Raw genomic sequence first — 20,049 nt, forward strand, 5'->3', positions numbered from 1 at the left:
CGAAGAGATAATACATTTTACAGCATATAGAGCGAATGTTAGGAAATGCATGTGTCTGTAATAAGAAGATGAATCCACGAGGATGTCAGCTACAATCCTGAGGAAGCCATCAGTGAAGCAGCATGACGAGACCCAAGGCAGGACCGCAGAGACAGGTTCAGCCACGACCCAAGTCCACGACTTAATCCAGAACTCAGGATAGAGGATCCAAGACACAGGACTACAGCAAGACGATCAGCCTCGACTCCGGATCCCGGCGTAGATATAGATACACAACAAGAAAAAAGATTTGGCTGGGTTAATCGGAACAAGAGAATACACAGACAGAGAGGGAAAAGGTCATTGGATAAAAGTTATTCAAACTATGGAGCAGTGTGTTCTCCGCCAGCAAGAAGTGATTTAAAAGTAGTTCAAAAGTGTTTACTTTTGAGTTATGATCATATCATCCAAATTCTGTATCGAACAGTGTATTATGTTAAGGAAAATCTGCCCCGAATTGCATAGTATTTGCACTTGACGTGTACATGCTGCAGAGGGCACTGTGGAGGTGTTCGAATTCAGTTTGCACTCTTATGGCCAGTTGCATAAGATGTCTGAGGGTAAAGACGTCTTCATGCCAGTCCAGTTTCACAGGAGACTATAATAAAATATTGACTTTAATAATAATTCTGAAAGTCCTCAACGATGTAACAATTAGTAAAGAGTCTAAATCTTGTTTTAAGGGGCAGACCCATGACTGATCTATTACTGCTGCTGTACATCCATAACTAACCACAGTGGCCATGTTTGCTAAGTACTAAATTAAACATTTTAAACTCTCTTTAGACTTTCCTCACATTGCTACAGTACAGTCCAAAATGTGAGCAAATATCTATACATTTTGCTCAATGGTCATTGATTCAAAAATGTGCGTTGGCTTTATTATTTACCAGGGTCTAGCAGGATTTAGAGGGGAGCAGGGCCCCCAAGGGCCTGTTGGGCCTTCAGGCGCTGCAGGGATACTTGTAAGTACACACACACACACACACACACACACACACACACACACACACACACACACACACACACACACACACACACACACACACACACACACACACACACACACACACACACACACACACACACACACACACCGTTAATACCTGTATATACATATCTCTTACATTTTTTGTTTGACCACATTTACTTTGGTTTTATTGTCCTGATTTTTGTTGTTATATTTCAGGGCAAAGCAGGTGAAGATGGCAAACCTGGTTCTTCTGGCAAAATGGTAACTCTTTATAAAAACTGTTATTTTATAATACTGGAGGTTAGCTAACTGCAAATGGGATTGGAAAGAAAGAGCATTTTTCCATGAAATTCCATGCCCTGCTTTATTTTGATCTCTCAGAATATATCTCCATCATTCTCTTATTTGGTAATGGCCTTGTAAATAAAGGACTGAAGGAATATATATGTTGGGGTCTGCTGCATAGTGCAAGTCTTAATTAACTCTCTGAAGCAACGGCACAGAATTATCTGAGTGCTCCAGCAGCAGAGCGACCATTACTCAGTTTGCTTGTTTGAACGAGTCTCTAATGCGTTTTGACCTACAGGGCGAGGATGGTGTCCCCGGTGAAGATGGCAGAAAGGTTTGTAGTTGTTTGTCCATTTATATGCACATCTAAAATGTAGAGGGTAGGGTTTAGTCAAGTAGGGTTTTGTGAGTGTTTTGAATAAAAAAGTTGATGCCCAACATGTTTTTGACAAATGTATTTGACACATCTATAACCTCCTCCGATATCCTCATCTAAATGTCTTTATAGTATGTTAAAGTAAAGGATATTTGAATATTTTGAAGAACACCTCATGTAAATCACTTAAAAAAATTGACTGAATATGAAATAAAAAATACTTCAGATAGGAAAACTTAGTGTCTGTTTTAGGAAAATGTTTATAAAGATTGTGCTTATTATGTCTTTATTTATTTATATATCTGACTCTGCTGTCTTTATTCTGCAGGGTGATAAAGGAGAACTGGGAGCAGCTGGAAGAGATGTCAGTTGTTGCCAAGTCTTCTTTATATAACTATCTCTTTGTGTTTTGTTGTCAGTTTGTGTCTACCCTGTATCCTACCCTGTATCCTGCCCTGTCTCCTGCCCTGTCTCCTGCCCTGTCTCCTGCCCTGTCTCACACCCTGCTTCCTGTATTGATCCTTGACTTTATTGTATTACATGTCAGCTTCCCTCCTTTCTTTAATCCTCATCAATTTCCCTCTCAAGAGTGTATTTATCAACAGTAGTTTGTTCTGACATTGACATTACCATCGCACTCTCACTTACTGCTGAATCAATAGCAGCTATATAACTTCACTCGCTTCTAATGATCAAGCCGAGCCTTTGAGAGGGAGCCACTTCTGAGAGGAATCCAGAGAGGCGCCAAATGTCAGAGTTCTGTTTTCATGTGCAAATTCACATTAATTATCTCTAGAACATCAGTGGAGGGGTGGCAGCGGCCACCTGCTTTGATTTGATAGTTCAGCCTTTTACGATAGGACAGGAGGAAGTAAGCCTTCATAGAAAGAGTCTCAGTTGTGTAATCACGTGTGTTTTCCAGGGCCGGGACGGGACAAAAGGAGACCGGGGCCTTGCTGGGGCGTCTGGACCCTCTGGCCCTTCGGGGGCTCCTGGCGTACCTGGCGGCATTGGTCCTCCCGGACAGGTGCTACTATCTGAGACACATTTTAAATACATTATGATTTGGAGTGTTAGTGTATTATCTTTACTAAACTACTGTCACTGTCTGTCAGGTGGTGTATGTCAAAGGAGTTGCAGCCTCACCGATCCCAGGCCCACAGGGGCCCCCAGGAACCCCTGTGAGTATACATGACTTTGTAGCATTTTAACATAGTTGTTAATTATATTATTTAATTGCATCTTACATTTGCTGTTTTTCCTAATGCGCGAGTGTGTGAAAAATGATACGGTCTTTCCACGGCTGATTTGTATTAGCAGAAGATAAAATGATTATACACAGAAAGAAATTCTCAGCTTCTAATTATGTCTTCAAATGAATTTGTTTTTTTTGTGCAAATAGTAATCTTTACAGAAGCAGGAGCTCGGAACGTCTATCTGAGGGTTTCCAAAACGTTTCCATGCCAATACCCCCAAATAGCATTAGCTAATGGCCGTTTTTGCAACAGTTTTTAAAAAGCCATTGACATTTTGATTTGTTTTCTTACTTCTATCTATCCAATAATAATAATAATAATAATAATTGTGTTTCAAACCTTTAATCATTGTAATACATCTATGTTCAGGAAGCATTGCTTGTCCTTTTAGCAAGCTAATGTTAGCTAGCTACAGTTCAGGAGCAGACTGTTACAGGTCAACACTGACAAAAAATCGGCACGGCAAATACAATTTTGATGTTATGCTATTTTAAATTATATTTAATAATAATACACATTATAATAACACTTTTATTTTGTTATGTTTTTGTATATTTTCTTCATCTAACCTCCACTTGGCGGAGGCCGCCTGGCGGCCCCCACTTTATGAATCTCTACTCCTGCTGATATCTAGCTCTCATGTGGTCATGTTGTCCCCAGCAGCATCGATTGCCCACATGTAGCTGCAGAGATGTGTGTTTTTATCTACATCAGTCCCAGTTTGCTTCCGCAGCCCTCCCGCAGTCTTATCTCCTGATGTTCTTATCATTGTCCTTGCTCTGTCCTTCAGGGCATACCTGGGATCCCCGGAGCTGTGGGAGGCAGAGTAAGTCCTAGTTCTCTGTATTGGTTGCTTTTAGATTAAAAACCACTTACAGTAGGCGTGTTTTTGTCTTACCATTTAACTTTTTTTGTTCCAGGGGGATAGAGGTCCATCTGGCCTCAAAGGTGATGCTGTAAGTTAAACGTCCATCCCTACTGCATTGGAAGTGTGACATGAGTGATGTTGTATGCGTTTTATGTTGACACCTTGATGTTTTTTTATTGGCAGGGCGACCCAGGAGAGGACGGGGCACCGGGTAAACCAGGGACAACAGTGGTAGGACACCAGCACATCACCTGCCATGACTTTTGGAATCATTTATTTTATATATTTGTCCTCTCTGATGACTGATTTTGTGTATTTCTCTTGACAGGATGTACAGAGGGCTCTGTCCAGCCTTGGGATTCAGGTATATAGACTGTCACTCAATTAGGATTTGAAATTAAATTATTCTCTAATATTTTTGTTCGTCAAGCCTCTAAAGCAGAGGAACAAAACCTTTTATAGTCAGTATTACATACGTTAAGGAGCTACATCTTAATTCCATAGATACATTTTTACATTTGAGGTTGTTGCTTGATTCCTTTTGAGATGGAAATGTCTGTAGTGTTGATGAAGAGTAATGGCTTCACACTGACTCCAAAGCACAACATTTGTTTTTGATGGATAATTTTGACTGTTACTCTTTTTTATCACTACCTTCATCAGAATGATTTCATTATTTGTATGCAGCTGTATACAACTACTTCCCCCAACCATTTTTACCTGCTCTTAATGCTTTTTCAATGCTCTTGGTTAATATTCAGATGTGTGTAGTGGTCATATTTCAAATGTAAAAATGCATTTGTGTTGTGGAGTTGATTTGAAAATACATTCCAAGCTGTAGATTTCTTTAAGACAGTAAGACACATTTTAATGGATATACGGATTCATATTTTTAGCATAATCTTCGTGCTAATTATGTTGTCCTAAAACTTTAGCAAGGACTTATTATTTGTTCATTTGTTCTTGCATGTGTCATTGTGGCATTTACAACGTCCGGATGTATTTATTACTTGTCAATTAGTTTATAAATAAAAATGTCAGAGTTGCTTTGCTCGAATATAGGATTCGCATAATATTAAAAAACAACAGCGAAAAAACGCTTTAAAGGTCCCATAATATGGCCATTTCTACTGATCATAATTCCATTGTTGAGGTCTACTAGAATAGATTTACATTGTTCAATGTTCCAAAATCACATTGGTTCCTCATACAGCATCTCTGTATAGTATGTGTATTCACTCTCTGTCCTCAACGGCTTGTTGGAGCTCCTGCCCCCCCTCCCTATTAGCCCACTGTGCTCTGATTGGTCAGCTCGCCCACTCTGTTCTGATTAGTCAACCACCATTACAGCGGAACATCAGTGTTTATGTTTTACAATGGCGTTTGTTAGCAACCAGAAAAGGACACCACTAATGACAAACAGATGAGAATGCTGCGTGGGGTCTGGGTGCCGTGTTGGCGGGACGTTGCGCGGCTCGCTGCTCCGCCCTTTGAGGCTCGAGGAGCGGACAGTGTGAGCTGGATTACTGGTGTCGTTTCCTGGTTGCTGCGTGGGGTCTGCGAGACAGCGAGACACCGCGGAACTCAGCCTGAGCACACACACACACTCACTCACAGTGTGTGTGTGTGTGTGTGTGTGTGTGTGTGTGTGTGTGTGTGTGTGTGTGTGTGTGTGTGTGTGTGTGTGTGTGTGTGTGTGTGTGTGTGTGTGTGTGTGTGTGTGTGTGTGTGTGTGTGTGTGTGTGTCTGCGTGTGCGTGTGAAGCCCCGCGGAGATTAAAAATGGAAAAGTAAAAATCTCCAACGAGGCATGCTGGGGCAGCATAGACACGTCTTTTCTGTGTTAGAGTTTTACTCGCTACACGGTGTACTTTCGGGTTTGTGACTTTGCAGACCGTTGACATGCATAAAAAGCTACATAACACACAAGGGGACGGGTAATAAACAGAAAGCATGGCATGGGACCTTTAAGTAGTAAAAGCCACAGCAATATGTTGGGCTTGTTGTGATAATGACATATAGACCAAGGTTTATGACTGCATTGTCACTTCTTAGATTGAATGTCACTCTGAAGTTTGCTTACCTTATTAAGTATTCCTGCAGTTAAAAAAACATGTCTCAATCCCTCACAGAAAAACCAGAGTTTGTGCTTTTTCATTTTAAAAATGATCACAAAACCCTGCTAAGATATTATTATAAATCTGAATGACTTATAATGAGGTCTCAAGCATTTCCCAGACACTCACATGTGGCTGAAAGTTACGAGGCTCTCCTCAACCATTTCTCTTTCTCCCCTCGCCACAGGTGTCTGATCTGAAGGTGGTTGTGGACAGAAAGGACACACCGCTAGCTCCTACAGTGCAGAAGGCAGCTAAGGGTGACAAAGGTGACGGTGGTGAACCTGGACTGAGAGGACCCTCTGGTGCAGATGTGAGTATGACTAAGGTCTTTTTTTTAACACAAAAACTTGATGAAGACTCTCAGTAAGATCACTGCGTGTCCAGATGGTGCACACTGTCCTGATGTCTAATAACATGTTCTGGCACACCTGTGTTATCTGTGTTTAAAATGTAGATTTGTTTACCTTTTTCCATTTCCTGCTGTGCATCAGGGTTCCCGTGGTTTCCAAGGAGATAGAGGATCAAAAGGGGATCAAGGGGAGCGAGGAATCGTGGGAAATCCTGGGCCTCCAGGGAGAGCCATCGGAGAGCGAGGTCCACAGGGACCCTCAGGACCCGCTGGAGAGTCGGGCAAACCAGGGATACCGGGGGTTCCTGGGCGGGCTGGAGAACTGGGGGAGGCTGGAAGACCTGGAGATAAGGTGAGTTCAGGGCAGGTGGGTTAAAAAATAGAAGATATTTTCATTACCACATCCTCCTGCTGACATGATATTTGTATTTCAGGGGGACAGAGCAGAGAAAGGGGACAAAGGAGAATCTGTAAGTGTTTGACATTGTTTTTGTGGAACTCTACATCAACATTGTAAGAACAAATGAATGTTTCTTTATATACAATATGTAAGCAAGTCAGCACTGAAATCAGAATTTGTTCTGTTTCTCAGGGTAAGATTGGGCTCACAGGATTAGCCGGCCCAGCAGGTCAAAAGGTAAACTTCTTCTCATCCTTTTTATCGATGCAGTCGATCACTATGGAGATTGCACGTTTTATCAATGTTAGATACACATTTATTTGTTGGTGTGTGTACTTTAGGGAGCATCTGCTGAGTCAGTACTGGTAGGACCTCCCGGGGCCAGAGGCCCTCCAGGGGTTGTAGCACAAAAGGGAGAACCTGGTGCTGCAGGACTGCCAGGACCTCAAGGAGAACGAGTACGATTTTCATATGATTCATATAAACACACTAACAGATAATGGAAAATCTCACGTCTTGCACCGTTGATTGTTTTCTATATGCTAATGAGCTACATATATGTTGTGTCTTAAAGGGCTTTGTGGGATCTCGTGGAGATAAAGGAGACAGAGGACAGTCTGGAGATAACGGACGTGACGGCTCACAGGTAGATGGCTCTACTGATAGATTGGAATATTCTAACAATCAAGATCCTATTTTGATTTAACTGTTGCTACTAATGCTATGATAACAAAATATTCCATATATTAATAAGAAGCAATCTGTGTTTTGTTATTTCAGGGAACACCAGGAGAACCAGGAAAACCTGGTCAGGATGGGAAACCGGTAAGTGTGAAGCTCTTGATGTGAACTAATTCATAATTTTGAAGATGAAGTTGACAATATTGTGCCTTTTCCTTTTTATTATTATTATTATTATTATTCATGTTATATTATTGGCTTTGATGGTTAAGAAATATGTGTACTATTTATTCATATTTATTTCGACAGTTTAGGTAAGTGTGTTTCTTTCTTATGAGAATAACAATACATAGTTAGTTATATATAGTGAATAATATACTAATTATATTCCTGCTTATTGTGTATTGGCCTTATGTCGTTTATAGTATTGCTATACATACATATATGAATGAACTAATGCACTCAGCTTTGTAAGAAATTAAACCAGCAGGGTTCCAGTTAACATCCGAGGACACGCTAAGTTGTTATCATTCTCCTTACCATTTTATCTACAGTGACCATTCAAATCCCACACACAAATTGTGTTCTCTCTAACATATGTGTCTGCTCGGGTGCAGGAATAAATGAAAATAAAGGAGAGGCAAGGTTTTAAGCACTTCCTCACACTCTTTGTTTTCCTTCCCTCCATGTCGGAGCAGGGCCCAACAGGGCCTGCTAGGCCTCAAGGTCGACCAGTGAGTAGCCAGTACCCAGCAAAGAGGCCTCCTCTTAGGCTTGGTCTTCACAGCAAACCCCTGGGTTGGCTTATGGAGCTCTTTTCCCCTCCTGAGTCTTCATGGATCTTAGAGAGTAACCTTTTGCAGCTGGGCAGCTAACACCTCCCTCTTACTGTACCTACTCTCTCTCCTCATATGTTTCTTATCTCTGTCCATTTCCTTTTTTGTGTTTGTCTCCCCTCTTCCATCCCACCTGTCCCCCCACCCTCCTGTCACCCATCTTCCTCTATCTTCCATCCTCTCCAGGGCATGCCTGGGTTCCCAGGAGTTCTAGGCAGACCGGTAGGTTTCCTGCTGCTGGCTGGCATGCTTGAGCTCTGGGGAGGGAGAGCTGGGAAAATGTTTCTCTGTGTGGGGAATGCACCAAGGCGTTAGAGATACCTACAGTATGTGCTTTAGCTTAGACAGGAAGTGGATGCTTTTGCATTAAACAACAGGAGACAAGTAACCAAATCATCAGGATGCACACATTGTCATGTACCTTCAAGGCCAATTGTACCCCTTTTTAAACTATTTGTATTGGAAATATACTTTTGGGAGCTGCAGTCTGGGATAAGATTCAGACCTTAATCAGTTTCTCATTACATATTAATCAAGACCACCTGTCCCAAAAGCATCTGAGCCAATCTCACACATTTTAAACTTGTGAAACACCACATATTTGTAGGAAAAGATGAAAATAAGTCGGCTGACGCTCTCACCACGATCCAGTGTACAGCAGTAGAGAGGAATACGAAATTAGGATGTTGCTCGTAGAATTACTATGTTTGAATTAGCTTGAGTCTGCTTATCGTGCATGCAGCTGTTCCTGCTGCTGTCTGTTGTGCTTATCTCTCGCACGGCACTGATTTTTCAGAGTTTACCATATGAGTGTCTATCTGTTGACATTGTTGATCCTCTGTGTTTGTGTTGTCGTACCTGTTGTTATGAGTCAGGCAGATGTTTATGTGTGTGTTTATTTGTGTTTCCTAGAGAGATGCTTGTGAGAATCAGTGGCACGTCTTTATATTACTTATGTAAACTCCATGTTGTTTAATATTGAGCAAGAAGAATACAACTTTTGTGCTACATTTTTAGAAACATATTTATGCATAAATATGTTGCAATGAGTAATAGTTTGACATTTTGGGAAATACAGTTATTCTCTTTCTTTCATAGAGTTAGATGGGAGGGTCCTGACATACATGTTCCTTTTACAAATTGCTTATAGGACTTTTTTTACCAACTGGGTGCAGTGGCTACCTGGAGTGTCGTCATGACAGTGCGGTTACCAAGCAATCAGGGCAGACTCCAGGAAGCCATATGTATTTAACACGAGTGATATCAATCTTCTCGTCTGGCTCTCTTCAGGAAAGCATACAAGGTTTTCCAAGATGTCAAAATATTCCTTTAAAATGTGGCATGTGTGCAGGTTTGTGAGTAATTGAAGGATGCAATCTACTGCATTTGACTTGTATCTGCTTTTAGGGAAACCCAGGAGAGCCTGGCATGAGGGGGCCAACTGTAAGTATTGCACATACAACAACATGGGTACAAATACATGATGTTAGTCGAATAATCGATTAGTTGCGTAAGAAAAATAATTGCTATTGCTAACTATGTTGATAACAAGTTATTTTCTTAGCCTCTCAAATATAGAGATTTCCTGCTTTAAAAAAAAAATCGAATTCAACTTAATATATTTGGGCTTTTGGACTGCCAAAACAAGACCTCACCTTGAACTTTGACCAACTGGGATCAATATTTCATTTTATTTTTATATTTCATAGACCAAGCGATTGATACACAGTGAACATAATCCTTAGTCTCTGCCCTACACGTAACAGCAGCAGTTTAAATATGTGTGGTCTGTGTTTTGATCAGGGCCCCATGGGTCCCAATGGCCTTCCAGGTCCATCAGGTGTGAAGGTGAGTTAGCTATATCTTGCTGTGCTAGGTGTGACGACATCTACTGTATGCTTCTTTTAATTTAATTAACAATTCTTATAATGTTTTTGTTTGTTACTTTCAAAGTCATAACAAGTTTGTTTCTTTCACAGGGCAATCAAGGAGAGCCAGGCGTTGGTGTCAAGGTAAAATAACTTCACTTCTCTACTTGTCTTACTAACATCTTTGAGATTTAGGTTAATTTGCCCTAATCAAATTCCAGTTGAGATGGTGAAGCTTTAGATGTGCAGTGTGTGACTTATTGCGTTGCTCTCTGCAGGGTCCTCCGGGGGCCCAGGGGAGCACAGGGCTGCCAGGACCAGCAGGCCCCCCCGGAACTGTGGTGAGTGTCGCCACCTCTTATCTTCAGGGAAAAACTGCCCTCATGTTTCTCATGAAATTCATCAAACATCTGATTACGTGTATCTTATTATGTTCCTTCTTACTATTGTATTTATTTCTCTCTGCAGGGTCCTCATGGCGCCCCAGGACTGTCAGGGCAGGTGGTGAGTATGCAAACCTGAGCTGGCTGCCATTCTACGACCATTTTCTTGGTTTCCTGCTTGTTTTGAACATGTGTTATCATACCTCACTAATATGAAAAAACAATAGTATTGATATGAATTGATCATTTGTGGTGTTCTAGGTAAATTAGTCATACATTACAATCAAGCATACTGACGTTTGTGTTTTTTTTTTTTAGGGTGAAGCTGGTAAACCAGGAGTCCCTGGAAGAGATGGGGTGCCTGGGAAAGAAGGAACACATGGATTACCTGGGAAGCAGGTGTGTGTGTGTGTGTGTGTGTGTGTGTCAGTGTCATCTACTGTGTTTGACAGTGTTTAGTGTGCACTGAGCTGTTTTCATCAGGTCTCCTCGTGACATCATTGTGTAATTTGCTTCTCAGGGCATTGCTGGACCTCCAGGCTTGGGCGGCTTAAAGGGGGAGCAGGGAGACAGCGGTCCTCCAGGGAAGGTGAGAACATGCTGTTTCTACCCATCAGCCTCTTGCTCAGCAGACAGTCAAGGAATTTGTATTTGATGTTGCTTTTATTGGATGTGAAGAAAAAAAACATCTCTGTAAAGCTAACGGTGGCTTACTACTGCAAGACTTTTCATCTGAGGCCTATTCGAGTCAGAGGTCGTGCTCGAGCTGCTGCTGTTTGTCCAACTGGAGCTGCCTGGGGTATCCCTGTAATCTTTACTCTTCTTTATGTCCAGGAGTCGGTTTTATGTGGCTGCTAGCTGTGTGATATTGTAGCGCTCTGTATTGTCTGAGAACACTAAAAACAAATGCCTTGGCTCAACAAAGAAAATCAACGCAACAGTTTGCATCGATGTTTATTGAGTTAAGACAACTTCTAATGAAATTGTCTTAAAGCAACAAAGTTATTTGAGTTAGGGGAGAAGGCTTTTCCTCTACAATCAGAGGTGTTTTTAATTACCACTTACTTAATAATTGGTATTATAAACACAAGTTTTGAAGTTGATTACTCAAAATATTAAGTTGTTCCGACTAGTTTTACCGCATGATTTAAAAGGAATTTTAAGTTGTATGTACTTAATTACCATCATTGTGAACACACATTTTTAAGTTGACAACCATTTATAAATTAAGTTGCTCCAAATATATTGTATTCAATAGTTTATTTTCTTAGCTTTTTCATGTTTTTGCCTTTAAAGAAAGAAATTAATTGATTCCACAACAAACATATTAGGCAATTCACTTTTTATTTTGAACTGCAGTTGTTTATTTCAACACATGATGTTTCAATCAGGAGAGAATTCATTTAGTTTGAACATTTATTGACACATGCCATATGATAAGGTGCACGAACACCTGAAATCACAGCTGACTGCAGGAGAGAGGAGAACCATTTTATAGTTTGGCTGCAGCACAGTGATTGGCTGCTGGAGAATGAGGTGAAATGTAATAGGTTAAAGATGAGCTGATTATATGCAGCTGCGGAGTGAATGTATATACACCCAGTCTTTCTGAAAGAACTTGCGCTGAGCTTCATTTCAATCTTGAAAAAAAGATAAATAACACAAATTTAAATTGCCCCACAAATAATAAATAATAAACACATTAGCCATGTCAAATCTGTAAAGTGTTTGTAAAACTACAGAAACAAACTCTCAATGGCCACCAATCTGCAGATCACACACATCAATTTTACAAAAGATGTAACAAAGATGTTTGCACTGCCGACGGTCATTATTTCAAATCGTATGAACACATTTAACGCAGAATGCTGGCTCATTCATTTGTTTCCCTCCACCACGATGGCTGCCATCGTATGGTCAGATCCTGGGTGGACCGGTCACTGATGAAGGCGATATTCATGTCCTTTTGAAGCACATTAAATAATAGGTTAGCGCATAAGAGATAATGAATTAGGTAATGCATACTTTTTAAACTGTCACTCTTAGCTAATTCAGAGCCATTATTACCAGCTGCTAAAGCAACGCTGGTATTGTTTTCACCTATTGAGTCTGCATGTGTGTGTCATCATGACAATGTGGTCCTGAAGACACACAGAGGTGCTTTTGAGTACTTTGCCTAGTGTTTAAATGCATGTGGACAGATTTTGTCAATCACAACCGTGCAAGCTTTAGTGTATCTTCTCATCTTTTTAGCAGGTTCCATACAATAGTTGAACTGGTTAAGTGAGAGCAGAAGCCACTTTTACAATTGTACACAATCCTTTTCCCACGCCATTGCTGTCAACACCTATCCATGCTGAACGTTGCTAAGATATTATTGATTGGAGCGTGGCCAAAAGTGCAATATGCTTCAAAATGTAACTGACAGAGAGCAGTGCTTTTGTCCTGTGTTTTTCCACTGTGCCCGTGGATGTTATGTTATTTCAAGATGTTTAATTACTTCGCTAAACTCTTTGAAAAGGTCCTCTTCCTTTTCTCCAAGGTACACGACAAGGCAGCGGATGGCTATAGTCCTCTGCGTACTTCAATTGTATTGTGCTATTTTTGAAAAAGGAAAAAAAGAGAAATGACCTAAATGAATATATTCTGAATGGGTGACTGCCAACAACTTGCATTTCAATGACAACTCTAAATAACGATCCTACCTCAAGAAGCATCCTTGATCTGCTTCACAGAGATTCATTTTGAATAAAAAGCGATATCACAATAGTAACCAAAGTATGTGTACTCTCACAGTAGCCTCTACTACTTTGTATCCTCTCACAGAACTATTCACAGTTCAAAGGCTGCTAATTTTGGTCAAACAGCAATTTGCCTCTACAGTGCAACTACAAGGCTATCTTCATGTGTTTAAGATGACACTCACCTTAAAATGTCCTTTGTATATTTCTATTTGTCTTAACTGTGGGAACTTGTCCAGGCATGTTAGGTGGGAGTGGACTTGAAATCCTTAACTCAAGGTGTAGAACAATTAAGTTATCAAGCCAATTGCATTACTTACTACAACTTGAATTTTGTTTTAAGTCAATTAACACAGAAATCAGAGTTCAAATTACACACAATATTAAGTTGATGTAATTACCAACATTATTACGTCAACACAACTTATAAATTAATGTTTGCAACTTAAAATGTTTATCTAAATCAATTAACTCACATTTTTATCTTGCAACCATGCATTTAATTAAGTGGAGGTGAAAGGTCGCCTGAATTCGTGTTTAGAGTGCAGATTGCAGCGTATGAGCCTTGAGCTGGTAGGGAGAGGGACATGACTAGCGCTCTAAACAGCTCACAAACTGAAAACATCATAAAATAGAGACATTTTCTGTTGGAGAGGGGATCTGTCAGTAGCCTGTAGTTAAATTCAGGAACAACAATACAATGGGCATACATTGTGGGTGTTTAAATCAAAAAGTGTTGTTGTACATAGCAACATCAATGATATTAATATTGTTCTGTGATGGAGTTCTTTGTGAAAGTTGCAGATATGGCCACTCATTACAGAAACATACTGTATCAAACTTCTTGTCCTATCTTAAGTTACATTTCCAAGAGATAGCTGTGTGCTGTTTGCTATCTTCCTTTTTTTTAAAGTAATTGCTAAATTCATTGCTTTCTCTTATCCTCTATCCATACAGTAGGTAATGATAGTATTATTAAGTGTTTCATTTTTGTAATAACTTTTTAATAACTGAATCCTAGCTATAGCTACCTTGCCTGTATATTTGATTTGAATTTCAACAGCTCTCACTTTTCATTGTCTAGCAACAGTAGTTTGCTTTTATGGGGGAAAAGATGGAGGTTCATCTTAGCTATGAGTAGTTGGAGCCACTAGTCAATGGAGGAAAGGAAATGTCAGGTATTATATGTGTTCTTGGAAATGTAAAGAGCCGTTTTAATAGCCTTTTGACAATTATATTATGGTGTTCATGTTGTTCCCCATCTGTGTTGTCATTTCCATACAGACTAAAAAACATTTAGTTTGATTTATGGGAAGTGTTTATGACATCCTAACTTAGGAATCTTTAAATGATCGTTCTGTAATGGCTTTATTGCTATCCCAAGATAAGACAGTCTTATCAAAACTCCTAAACTGGGTCAGACAGGATTTCGCCAGGTCTCGTTTTAGTTTCTCATGTCGCTTCTATGCAAAGGATGGGGTCGAGCACGCCTTTTACCTGGGGAATATGTTGGTGTGGGTAATTAATTGTGTGAGTCTTCGTTAAAGTATGTCCAGTTCTCTGTGGTAATACAGCTGCCTCTGTATGAGAGGTCTGTAGATCTGTATGAAAGCATTTTCGTTAATTTTTTATCTCCATTAACTTCTCTCAATGATTTTGCTTAACAGTATAGGGACAACATTTTTACAAGTCAAAGGACATTATTTCTGTCAGTAAGCTACCTAGTAGTAATATTAAATATCCAGCATGCAAAAACATTCCCCCATTTGATGGCTATTTTGAGCAGGGATTACGCAGTAATACAAGAGCTCCATTTCCCCGGGCGAGCTATCTCAGTGGGATTTCTCTGTTATGCGACTGTTATTGATTGACATTCAAAAAGCAAATTCTCTGGCACTTGCTCACCCAGTAAAATGAGTTCTCACCTACAGTATCAGGAACATATATTGTCACTCATTATTGTGTTCGCACTACCCTCACAGGTCTGTATTATCTGGTGCAGCACAGCCCTGGAGTGTTTTCGCAGAATGATAGCTAAATGGGGAAAAACCCTGTGGAGGCCTGTCTTGCCTCCCACTCTAAAAATAACAGAGGAGCCAACCGTGAATGTGTATTTCAGCTAAATCCTTGCATAGATTCATGGGCAATTGGCTTGAGTGTTCGGAACCAGACTGTCAGTCTGAAGGGGCAAAAAGCCGGTCTGGATTTTATGTGTAAATGTATATATATCTTGTAAGTGCGATGTTAGCAACATGCCTGGCGGGTCAGAATTCAGTTTGCATATTAAAAAAAAGAGAGCCCTCTTGACAGATACATTTTGCAATACTCAACGTATTATCATGCAGCATTCTCAGCCTTCAAATGGAAACCACCTTACCACTGACACCAACATATAATTGCCTGCCAGTTGTCTTCATTGCAATGACTGCAGACATCTAATAGGGATTGGCTCGGCAGGACAATATCTTTGCCAATACTGCTGATGAGGATCACAATTAAGCCACGTTCAGCTCAATGAGACAGAACATGACAGAGAAGGTCACATACATTCACAACTTTTTCTCTGGAGGGCTCATCACATAACATCATCGCTGCTGTTTGTCTCTTATGAAACATGGCTCAAAACACCTTTTTGTTCACAAATTAATATTATTAATATTGCAGTTAGCAACACCAATCTCTAACTTATGAGTGTGGACTGTACTCCCATTTGGTGTTGCTGTTGAGCAAATCACATCTGTCATCAGGAAAACGTTTCTTTGATGTATGTATTGTTTAACGCCTTTTCTAACAATGTTTGCTTGTATAACCTTTCGATTTTCCTACACATGATGCCTTTTATATGGTGCTTAACTTAATGTATGGTGGCAGGTATCCGACTCAAACTCACATGCTATGCTAGAGTAGCCTCTTGTGTGTCTTTAAAAGCTTCTACACTCTGTCTCTACCGTGAGTTAATATCATATTGTAACCTTTATCAGAGAGAAGGGTATGACATGTAAGGTGCCCAGCTGGAGTGGAAGCAGGAATGTTGCGATTACAGCATATGGTCTCCGTCTTAACAACCAAACAGAAGGTTAAACTCCTCACAGGAGTTTCTTTGCTAGTAAAAGTGTCTGGAGAAAAAGATACAAAAAAGGAGCTTGCTCGTCAGGTTCTTGGTATTCGCCGCCATTCCCGCTGTTTGTTATGTTCCCATGAATCGTGATGAGTGTTTTGAACAGCTCCCTCACTGCTGACTGCCTCAGGTTCAGCACCTTGGACAGAGCCGCAGTGACTCTGTCAGTGAGTTCACTCGTTTGATGAATAACGAGGCAACACTTGCCCATCTGCTCAAACACGCCACCATTTGTTTAAACACACACGTACACACACACCCAAACTCATTTAGATGAAGTAACATTGCATTTTCCAGCCCCGCAGCTTTTTCTTTTGTTTCAGTCCTCCAGAATGAAAGCAGTAGAGCTTCCTTTTTGCCCCGAAACCTTTCTGGAATTTGTCATTTTGTTAACACAGAATTAAAAATGTGAAAAACGGCACTTCACAAAGTAAATTGTGAGCAATAACTACCACAAATTGTTCCTTAAATTGTCAACGACGATTTCAAAATTACGTTATTAACACAAGCATTTGTCAAGGAAGTGTTATGGCCTTGCCTCCTACAGAGAACAAACATATAGATTGTGGATAAGTAGTAGGAGCTGTGCATTAAATTGGCTGTCCACAAGACTCTTCATCTTTGAAAGCCGGAAAAGCAAACGGTTCATATACTACTTGAATACCATGACTTTTAAGTATACATTTCCATCAAGAACCCTTACAATTCTGCACAGGTAATTACTATTATTTTCTCCATTTTTCTGCACTCAGGCTGTGGCTGGACCCCCTGGACTGAAGGGAGAGAGGGTAAGTCCCTGTTATTAGCATTAACCATTTTTTCCCATTGAACTGAACATACCCAGTAAATGCAGACCAGTGCAGAGATGAAAGACTAAAACAATTTATGAAATAGAGGAAGCAGAACAGAGTGGCTCAGTGAAGCTGACATCTCTTTCCTGGTTATGATTGATGCAGGGTCTTAGTGGTCAAACACTGCCAGGAACGGCTGGAGAGAGAGGTCTATTGGGAGAAAAGGTGAGGGTGATCGAAAGCATTAGCACTGAAGGTTCCTTCTCAGCGAGTGCCACCAGACACCAGCGTGGAAATGTCAAGTGCTTTTTCATTAATATGGTATCATAACTGCTTTGTTTCAGGGTAACCGGGGAGACAAAGGTGCTGGTGGCAACAAAGGAGAGAGAGTGAGTACCGTCAGGCAGCGGGGAAACACATATTCATAAAGTTAACTAAGCTAAAAGTTCACGTTGTGTTACCTTTCGTTATTCTAGGGAGTGGATGGTGAAGCAGGAGAGCCTGGAGAAGATGTAAGTAATCCGCTCCTACTGTGTAAATAGACTTCTGACCCCAAAGGCCATCATCTATCCATGAAGTTTCATACCGACATAACACTACTATTAGGGGTGTCATGTGGGGTACAGTTCTATCAGGATGGGGACAAAGATGTCAACGAATAAAAAAAATATTGTTACAATATTCTCAAATGACATTGTGTATAAAAAGATAGCCTGTCGATTATGTCTGAATCTCTGCTGAAGAGCTATTCAGATAAACTGTTATTACCACTAAACAGTTATTGGTTTTATAATGTATTAGGATGCTTTGTCAAAGTCCCTTCCTTGAAAGTCTGTCAAATATTTCATTCATCCCTAATCAAACATTTATCAGCAGTGTTATTGAAGTCTCTAGACCTCTTATCTAAAAGTGTCCACTGTAATTGAGACCAATCTCCTCTGATGCTTGAGGTTTTGATTATGTGTTGTCCTTGAGGCTAACAAGGTTTTTGATGTGTAACTAAACTTCTGACAGTAAACACCAATACTGATGAAATGTGTCTACAGTGATATAATAATAAAGGCGAACCAGTATTTGGTGGGCATACAGAAATGTGTAATACCTTAAACAAAACTGCAAGATATTATTATTCATGCGTGTTTTATATAACAATAGTTGACATGTTTCCATTTCATGTTTTATTGGTACGGGTTTCAATCATTTATTCCAGTTTCCAAACCCCTATATCTCTGTTTTTGATGCAGGGGGCACAAGGATCTTCTGGGTCAAAAGGAGATAAGGTAAGGATCGGTTGTGTTTTAATAATAAGCCTGAAATCAAACCCAATCCATGCTAAAGTTACGACAAAATGTTTGTTGCAGGGAGAGAAGGGCATAGGGCAGGCAGGGCCTCCTGGAAGGGACGGGCCTCAAGGTTTGAAGGTGAGTAACAGCATGAGGTGCGCTACAGTATAAATGATGATTAATAAGATGTGCCACATGTCAAAAATCTAACTGGCTTCACTCAGGGAGATCCAGGCCTTCCAGGTCTAGCTGGTCCTCCGGGGCTGCAGGGGAAGGCAGGGAATACTGGGCCGCCTGGCCTGAGGGGAGAAATTGGACAACTAGGACCTCCAGGACCACCAGGGGAGAGGGTCAGTGGAGCGGCTGACTTCACTATCCTGCATGCTATCTGTTTTAATGCTGGTGGTTGATTTTCAACTATTGAGGTATTGTGTTTCAGGGCCTACAGGGCTTTGGAGGCCGTGCAGGAACTGTCGGACCCCCTGGTCCTTCTGGACCCCCTGGAGAGGCAGTGAGTTTAAATCCCTTTTTAATTACACTGCAATTAGTAGCTAGCCTCAGATTCAATTAAATGATTTAGGTGTGATTTTTTACCCTGCTTAACTTCTGGTTTTTGTTGTATGAATGCTTATAGATGGTTTCCTAAGTTAGGACATGTGCAAATATTTTTTATTTTGTTAAGGCTGAGAAAGTACAAGAGACAACAATGATTAATGCAATACTTTGTTTTCTAGGGCTCTCCCGGTACTAACGGGGGCAAAGGAGACAAGGTGACTATCCTAGCAGACACATAGGGTGTTTCTCAATGTCGAGTAAAGCTGCTCCAGAGCCACTATTTCAAGCATACTACGTCATCGAGTGCCGCCGAAGTACTGTTCCAATGTCCAGCATACTTGGAATTCTACAGAGCCCAGCGTACTTCGTTTGGAGAAATGTTGAGGCTCCACATGTGTAGACTCCGCGGTCTTAAAATCCTCACAATGCTTTGCGCACGGACCAATTTCCCCAAATCTGTGGCGGAAAATGTAAGGCGGGGCCTGTCATATGACGCACACCTGCACACCTGTTAGCCTGTTCCACTCTTCGTTCTCCGAGGCTAGGAAGTATTCTTGCCTCGCTTCTGAAGCAAGACGCCCGGAAGACATGTGCTATCAAGCAAGCGTACTCGACATTGAGAAACACCCATATTCCTGTCCACCTGCCTTAATGTCAGCAGTTGTTTTTAATTGAGCAAATATTTCTGTTGCCAGGGGGAAGTCAGCGCCAGTGTCCCCGGTCCCAGAGGAGAGAGAGGAGATGCAGGGCCGAGAGTAAGACATCGTTTACAACATTGAAGATGTGATCTAATGTTAATCTGCCTCTGGATGATAGAAACTCTGTGTACCTTTTCCTTTCCGTCATGTCTTAGGGAGAGGAGGGTCGTGCTGGCCTGGATGGGGAGAGAGGGACAACGGTAAATACCAAGAGTTAATTTGTATCCATCACTCAGGAACATCATCCAAAGCCTTTCTTCTTGAGCTTTCATTGTTGTGTTTGAGTCAGTGACCATGAGTCAGTCTGTATGAAGGCGTACATGGAAAAACACATGCAGAAATCATTATAATAAACTGGCTGTTTTTACAAAAATCAATATCTTCGATTGTAAACTTGTTTTTTAATAGGCCTTGTCCTCCCTCACAG

At 40.8% G+C, this 20,049-nt stretch overlaps 1 protein-coding gene across 1 annotated transcript in view; it reads left to right on the top strand.

Moving 5' to 3' along the window:
* Window positions 1-20,049, top strand: part of col7a1 (collagen, type VII, alpha 1) — a 78,672-nt gene that overhangs the window by 48,229 nt on the left and 10,394 nt on the right. The window contains exons 63-98 of the mRNA XM_034084051.2: window positions 933-1,004; window positions 1,229-1,273; window positions 1,599-1,634; window positions 2,005-2,040; window positions 2,599-2,703; window positions 2,792-2,857; window positions 3,723-3,758; window positions 3,853-3,888; window positions 3,984-4,031; window positions 4,129-4,164; window positions 6,104-6,229; window positions 6,411-6,620; window positions 6,703-6,738; window positions 6,861-6,905; window positions 7,010-7,126; window positions 7,243-7,314; window positions 7,449-7,493; window positions 8,372-8,407; window positions 9,593-9,628; window positions 9,989-10,033; window positions 10,165-10,197; window positions 10,332-10,394; window positions 10,522-10,557; window positions 10,755-10,835; window positions 10,957-11,025; window positions 17,048-17,083; window positions 17,252-17,311; window positions 17,431-17,475; window positions 17,563-17,598; window positions 18,331-18,366; window positions 18,448-18,507; window positions 18,594-18,719; window positions 18,809-18,880; window positions 19,104-19,139; window positions 19,620-19,679; window positions 19,778-19,822. Of these exons, the coding sequence (XP_033939942.2) occupies window positions 933-1,004; window positions 1,229-1,273; window positions 1,599-1,634; window positions 2,005-2,040; window positions 2,599-2,703; window positions 2,792-2,857; window positions 3,723-3,758; window positions 3,853-3,888; window positions 3,984-4,031; window positions 4,129-4,164; window positions 6,104-6,229; window positions 6,411-6,620; window positions 6,703-6,738; window positions 6,861-6,905; window positions 7,010-7,126; window positions 7,243-7,314; window positions 7,449-7,493; window positions 8,372-8,407; window positions 9,593-9,628; window positions 9,989-10,033; window positions 10,165-10,197; window positions 10,332-10,394; window positions 10,522-10,557; window positions 10,755-10,835; window positions 10,957-11,025; window positions 17,048-17,083; window positions 17,252-17,311; window positions 17,431-17,475; window positions 17,563-17,598; window positions 18,331-18,366; window positions 18,448-18,507; window positions 18,594-18,719; window positions 18,809-18,880; window positions 19,104-19,139; window positions 19,620-19,679; window positions 19,778-19,822 (2,178 nt within the window). The remainder of the gene's footprint in view (window positions 1-932; window positions 1,005-1,228; window positions 1,274-1,598; window positions 1,635-2,004; window positions 2,041-2,598; window positions 2,704-2,791; window positions 2,858-3,722; window positions 3,759-3,852; window positions 3,889-3,983; window positions 4,032-4,128; window positions 4,165-6,103; window positions 6,230-6,410; window positions 6,621-6,702; window positions 6,739-6,860; window positions 6,906-7,009; window positions 7,127-7,242; window positions 7,315-7,448; window positions 7,494-8,371; window positions 8,408-9,592; window positions 9,629-9,988; window positions 10,034-10,164; window positions 10,198-10,331; window positions 10,395-10,521; window positions 10,558-10,754; window positions 10,836-10,956; window positions 11,026-17,047; window positions 17,084-17,251; window positions 17,312-17,430; window positions 17,476-17,562; window positions 17,599-18,330; window positions 18,367-18,447; window positions 18,508-18,593; window positions 18,720-18,808; window positions 18,881-19,103; window positions 19,140-19,619; window positions 19,680-19,777; window positions 19,823-20,049) is intronic.

This window comes from Pseudochaenichthys georgianus, chromosome 5 (assembly GCF_902827115.2).
Source record: "Pseudochaenichthys georgianus chromosome 5, fPseGeo1.2, whole genome shotgun sequence".
NCBI lineage: Eukaryota > Metazoa > Chordata > Actinopteri > Perciformes > Channichthyidae > Pseudochaenichthys > Pseudochaenichthys georgianus.